General features: G+C 42.6%; 2 protein-coding genes across 2 annotated transcripts in view; both read right to left on the bottom strand.

The window, feature by feature from the left end:
* Window positions 1–405: 405 nt before the first annotated feature.
* nsl1 (NSL1 component of MIS12 kinetochore complex) lies at window positions 406–1,366 on the bottom strand. The gene has a single exon (XM_042057331.1). The coding sequence runs from the start codon at window positions 1,291–1,293 to the stop codon at window positions 700–702; it is 594 nt and encodes a 197-aa protein (XP_041913265.1). The 5' UTR covers window positions 1,294–1,366; the 3' UTR covers window positions 406–699.
* A 2,071-nt stretch (window positions 1,367–3,437) lies between these two features.
* The window catches only part of sgpp1b (sphingosine-1-phosphate phosphatase 1b), a 22,726-nt gene continuing 19,541 nt past the window's right edge, over window positions 3,438–6,622 (bottom strand). Inside the window, 1 exon segment of the mRNA XM_042057292.1 lies at window positions 3,438–6,622. This exon segment is cut by the window's right edge and continues 1,348 nt beyond it. The gene's annotated coding sequence lies outside the window, so the exon portion shown is untranslated.

The following is a 6,622-nucleotide window of genomic DNA, read 5'->3' as shown; positions in this document are numbered from 1 at the left end:
TCTTCTCAAATCAGTCTCATCTTAGGATAAAAGTGTCCGCTAAATGACTATATGTAATAGCCATATAGCTTTACTGCTGAAATCCCTCACCTGTCCAAATTAATCCAGATATCTCTGGGGCAAATAAGTGAATTAAGCGTAAGGAACACAACTTAACCAACAAATCAACTGTCTTAAGTGCATAAAGAAGAACACAAACATTATTATCACCTTTTGTTTGTATGTATTATACAGGATAGATAATACTAAACACTACATTCTAAATATACGAATTGTCAACAATAGTCAGCTGGTGCTACGTTGTTTAAGGTATGGGATTAAGAAAGTCAACGTGTGACCCTGCCACCTATGCCAATTTACATTGTACATTGCATCACATGACCTTACAGACTTGCAAACAGAATCTGTATGACCAATATTCATTTAATACGTTTTGCATCCAATTTGTTATATCTACTCCATCACTTCTTGAACATGTATTGTGCAGGGACTATTACTCTGGACTGCCAACACTGCAGCTGGAAACTCTACGGCAGCCTGTTAGAGGCTATTGTAATGTCAGTGGAATTAGAGTGCCCCCTTGTGGTAAATCCCGGAAAGTGAAAGTCCTTCTCCTTCTCAGGGTGTTTAGAGTCATGTTGGTGGCTACTTTTAGAGGCATGGTGACAAAACATTAGGTACACAAGGTAGCATTACTCTTTAACTGTTTTCCTCTCTGTATCTGTCAACCACCTCTCTGTAGATCTCCAAAGACTTCACTGAAGGCTGGAGGGTAAGGACCTGGTGCAGACCTTCTGCCCGGACACACACCTCCTGCAAAGACTTCATTACCGCGGTTACTTGTCTGAAACGTTTGGGTACTCCCTCGGACACATTTTTCATGATGTGATCTTGAAAGGCTTCCCGTTCCAACTCCTCCGTGTCTGCTGTATGCTCGTACATCTCCATCAGTTTTCGTTCTGCCTTCAGCGATCGCACAACAAAGGGAATGATCTTCTTTGGATAACAGCTGCGCTTTCTGGTTGTCTCAACAATTTTTTCATCCAGTATATCGTCCAATGTTATTCTCTCGCCATCCTCATGCCGAACCTCGTCATTTGAACATCCATCAACAATGATATTCTCTCGAACCGCGGTTTCAAATGTCGACAATAGTTCCTGCATGAGATCGGTCTTGACGTTTTCGGCAATCTCATTTTGCCCCTCAAGCAGACTGTTAAACAGTCCTTTGTACTTTCCCAACTGGAAATCGGACGCTTGATCAGTAGTGGTAATTTTTAGCGCCATGTTCATTTCAAATGTTGTTATACAGGAACCCGGAACCGACAAAGACGTTACACTTGGGAAACGCTTCCTCCGACTTCTGGGCTCAGAGTGCCATTGCCGCCACTATGTGGGCGGGAGGGTAAAACAGTAAAAAAAAAACAAAAAAAACTGCGGGAAACAGTCATGTGAATGCTCCCCCCCCCCCAGAGAAACCTAACCATGAAATTATTATTTGTATCCTTCAGCAACTGAAGAAAGTAATTTATTTTAATGTTGTATTTAAAGGTATGTCTGTTTGGATCTGTTTCTGTTTTTCTTTTTTTATATGAGGCCTAAATGTCTTGTCTTCTCAACACTTCTGCAATACCTACTGGTTATGATTGCATGTCAGAAAGGGGCACGGAGTCATTGCAATGGCATGCATCTAATGAGCTTCCACTGCCTTGCCGTGTGTACAGCCTATTAGGAAACACACTGGAAAAGGCAGGGATGACCAGATAATATGGACAGACAGGGAAGAGAGAGATAGAGTAATGAGGGTGAGTGGGAAGAGAACATGAGCAAGAAGATGAAGAGAGAGAGAGTGAGAGAGAGAAAGAAAGAGGTGGACAGCAAGGGAGGAGAAAGGGTTTCTCTAGCCTGAGCAGACGGGTTGGAGTGGAGGATCGAGTGACAGCTCTGACATTGTGAGGCGAACAGAAGGCATGTTTAGCCGCCTCCTCCTCCATCTGTCCCAGGAAGCCAACCACAGTGAGACGGCTGCGCCAAAGAGAAAGGAGAGAGAATGTAGGAGTGGGAGGAAAAGCACCATGGGAGATAACCCGAGAGAACGGCACCATGGGAAAGAACCTGAGAGAACGGCACCATGGGAAATAACCTCAGAGAACGGCACCATGGGAGATAACCCGAGAGAACGGGTGTGTCTTTCAGTGTGACTGTCGGAGTGTGTGTGTCTTTCAGTGTGAGTGTGTGTCAGTGAGACTGTCTGAGTGTGTGTGTGTGTCTTTCAGTGTGACTATGTCTGAGTGTGTGTGTGTATTTCAGTGAGACTGTGTCTGAGTGAGTGTGTGTGTGTGTGTGTGTGTGTCTTTCAGTGTGACTATGTCTGAGTGAGTGTATGTGTGTGTAAGGGGCCATGCATTAACACTAAAGGGAGTGTGCATTAACACTATAAGGGACCATGCGGTAACACTAAAGAGTAAGGGAGCGTGCATTAGCACTAAGGAGTACACACACACACACACAGCGTCACGGCGGTGTGCTTGAGTATTACACCTGATCAACATTATAACTGATCAAGTGTTAAAGGACCAGTATGTAGGAAATAATGGAAAATAAACTGTAACCATTCCAAAAATGATGTCATATGTTGTCAGAGAGTAAGGAAACACGATGAATTGAAGTAATGTCTTATTTGACAATATTACTATAACTCGTAAAACCCATGAAAAAATGAGTTACGGGGTGGAATCTCTTGGAATTTTCGTTTATGTTTTGAACGATTAATTCTAGAATAGTGTATTAATAATGGCCCGGCGTGTCCTCCTATTTGTGTTGCCAAATTAGCAAAGGCCAACTGTCAACTTACTGTCAATTGTAGTCATGAACGCCTATGTGAGGCAGGCAAATTTCCAAAATTAAAACAAGAAACAAATTAAGTGGACATCGGAGGAGCTTCCTGAGATGGTGACGTCTTCGTCAAACGAAGAATATCAAGTCTGACGCAGAGCTGGCCATATTTCTCCACAACAGGTAGCCTAGGCTAAACTTCATCTGCATCGCTAACTTCAGCTAAATATGTTACGTTGGTTAGAGAGGTATTTTTTGTTTTCACTGTTTCCGTAATGTGTAGCTGGGTCATGGTTGGAGAAATGTTAAAGCAGCTGCAGGTCAACTAACGTTAGCTAAGTCTTTATTAGGCTACATCTGGCAACTCAGAAGAGGCTCGCGTCTGGTAGTCTTGAGAACGTTCACCAGTGTTTTGATTTTGGCCTACAGAACGTTCGGTAACAATCCTACAAATCGCTCCTTTAACACTTTCTTTGGATAGTTGGTCTACGTAGGGCAGCTTTACAGGTTATTTGTGATCAGCTTCTGAGCTGACTTGATAAGCTAGTTGATCAGCTTCTGAGCTGACTGAGCCTTGTTAAAGAACATACACAACAACCAAGTCAGACATGACATTTTATTCAACGTTTCAAATCATTTAAAAAATAGACAGGACTGAATGATCAGTCTTCTCTGAGAGTAATCATTCATTCTACATGTAATCAAATGCCATGGAAACAAAACACAAACACATTCAGTTTAGATGTACCTCTCCTCAAGTACTAATATGTGGGAAGTACCTAACACATACCTTATGCTTTCATGCTTACAAGTACCTAACACGTACCTTATGTTTCCATGCTTACAAGTAGCTATATTGAGGCTTTCCATCCTAAGGCCTTTGAGAGATTTTAAGGTACCCGACTTGAAGCTATACTACTAACACAGACAACAAAACCAGGCAGTCTAAGGATTCATTTGGTTTGAAGAGCACAGACAAGAGGAACTGATTAATAAGCTGAGAGAAATCCCAGCTACAAAGAGACACACACACACACACACACATACCGGTATACTCGCAGAGGGAAGCTTAGTGGTCTAGGTATCTTCCTGAAATGCTGTCATCAGCATTGTGTACAGGCTCAGTATGACAGATACACTACTCATGAACTGTATACACGTGCACACACACAGTAAGTCAAATAGTGCAGACAGCATATCAGCACAAGTGAAGTTCAGTTCCATTTGACAAAGGCAGGCTGCAGGCTAATAGGTTGGTCCTCGCAGAGTGAACCAACGAGAAACAGGCACAAGAACCCAACAGCCAATCCGGTGGCATCTCTAGAGCAGATCTGATGTGCATCTCTAGAGCGGATATGTTGTACTCCAGCAGATAAGCATTAGGAACACAAATGCAGATGTAGGGTTCTAGTAACCTCAAAGAGTAAAGTACCGGGCCTAGCAGCAGGGGTCTCTGGAACTACAGCTGACCCCGAGCGGTTCGGTGAACAGTGTCCCTCAGCCCGGTTCCACCTCTATGGGTTCTACCTGTGGTCAGTCTCCAAGCCCGGTTCCACCTCTATGGGTTCTACCTGTGACCACAGTGGCACGGCATAGTTCTATCTCTCTGAATAATCTGGTGGAGGCTGATGGTTGGACCCAGATAGGGCCTGGTAGTGAACAAAGGCCCAGTGTGTACGGAGCTGTGGGAATTGTGCTTTAAGAGCTCCTGTTTCCAACAGAGACGTCCATTACACGATTATTAGCTAACGGCTAATGGCCACAGTATGCTAACTGCAGGCTGAAACTCCATCAGTGTGGAATCAGCACCAGATCCCTCCTGGTGTGCAGAGCCAAGCAGCACCTGCCTTTCAGACCCATCAGTTCCAAAGCATTCCATTTCAAACATCCAAATAACATGTCATTCACTGTGCACACACACACACACACACACACACTAAATATGCCTTAATCCACAGTGCACACACACATACATACACACACACACACGCACACTAAATATGCCCTAATCCACAGTTTAATTACTGAAATGTTTGGCACACAGAAGACCACGTTAAGACACAGGTTATTTATGCTATTTCAAGTGCAAACTCAGAACAGAGTTGTCTATGTTTTTGTCAGTTGACTGAAATGACCCCAACTGGCACAAGGGTGGGCATTCACACTACACCCATTTAGAATACGATTACAGTGAAGCCTCAACACTACACCGGTTAAGGTTGACTGAGCCCTTAACCCCAAATAGATAAATATGACATTGTTAATGTTAGCTTTTAACACTAGATAGATAAGGATGATGTGGTTCATGTTAGCTTTTAACACTAGAAAGATAAGGATGATGTGGTTCATGTTAGCTTTTAACACTAGAAAGATAAGGATGATGTTGCTAATGTTAGCTTTTAACACTATAGATAGATAAGGATGATGTTGTTAATGTTAGCTTTTAACACTAGATAGATTGAGATGATAGTGTTACTGACTAAACTGATTGAAATGATTGCTAGTCACCTTTTAACACTGAACTAATTAGATCAACCATGTAAGTGTGAGTGTTTAACACACTTAATTACTTAATTAACACACTTAATTGATTAAGACCACTGTGTTAGTGTTAGCATAACACTAGATTAAGATCACTGTGTTTATGTTAGCATTTAACACTAGATTAAGACCACTGTGTTAATGTGAGTTTTTAACACTAGATTAAGACCACTGTGTTAATGTGAGCTTTTAACACTAGATTAAGACCACTGTGTTAAGGATATCCGTTGTAATGTGAGTCTGTTACGGGCTCCTTCTAGGTTTGTATGGGGGCTAAGGCACAAGGAATGATTTGTGTGTGTGTGTGTGTGTTGTGAGGGAGTTGCACCATGAAGCTATAACCTCACTGAGCCTCAGTTACAAACGTGCACAAACTCACACACACACACACACACTTGTGTTTGGTCTGACCCATTTCACTGAGACAGCGAGACAAAGGTAAGAGGAAAGAAGTTAAAAAGTCACTGAGTTGAAGATCAAGAAGTAGGTGGAGCATAGCTTAGCAGCCACACTTCAGAGGAAAGAAGAGCATCATGGTTTATATATCAGCACAGTCTACACTACCCCCCCCCACACACACACACACAGATACAGACACACACACACACACATACAGAGGACCGCCGACAGGGAGAGAGTGAAAGTCACCAACAGTCAAGCTAAGGTCAGCGTACTATGTCCAGGTAATATTCTCAAACCACTTCCTGTTTGGGTTCTCAGAATAGAGGCCACTGACTCGTTTTACTTGCTACTGAGAAAACACATCTGTTTTAGGTAACAAAAACATATATACATCAAAAGACACACACACAAATCTAGGTACCACAAATAAACACACACAAGCTAGCTGGGGCCTTAGGCAGTCCTCACCATGGAGACCAGTGAAGGCAATCAGCTGAGGAACACAGTGCATTCTGGGAACAGTGCAATATGTGCACAGTATGGTGGCCCCGAGAGGAACAAAGTGAGAGAGAACATGTGAAACACCAACGGCCAAACCAGCTCAAACTTAACCCTGCAGTATTTATGCAGAGAAGTTTCAAAGTCAATTTGGTCATCATAACTCAGGCTTGATGTTTTTAACTTCACAAGAATTGAACCAAATACTGTTTAAAAACTCACTATAAGGCATGTTTATAAACTCTCTATAAGGCTCTTAAAATACATTGATTAGACATAGAGAAGATGTAATTCACCCTGCAATCTGTAATGGCTGTCGCTAGAATATGTGCTTTGGGTAGGACAA

Source organism: Alosa sapidissima, chromosome 1 (genome assembly GCF_018492685.1).
Source record: "Alosa sapidissima isolate fAloSap1 chromosome 1, fAloSap1.pri, whole genome shotgun sequence".
Taxonomy (NCBI): domain Eukaryota; kingdom Metazoa; phylum Chordata; class Actinopteri; order Clupeiformes; family Clupeidae; genus Alosa; species Alosa sapidissima.
This window is presented reverse-complemented; position numbering and strand designations above follow the sequence as displayed.

What these genes read in the sequence shown, in the direction of transcription:
- nsl1 (XM_042057331.1), bottom strand. Translation starts at nt 1,293, where the DNA reads ATGAACATGGCGCTAAAAATTACCACTACTGATCAAGCGTCCGATTTC.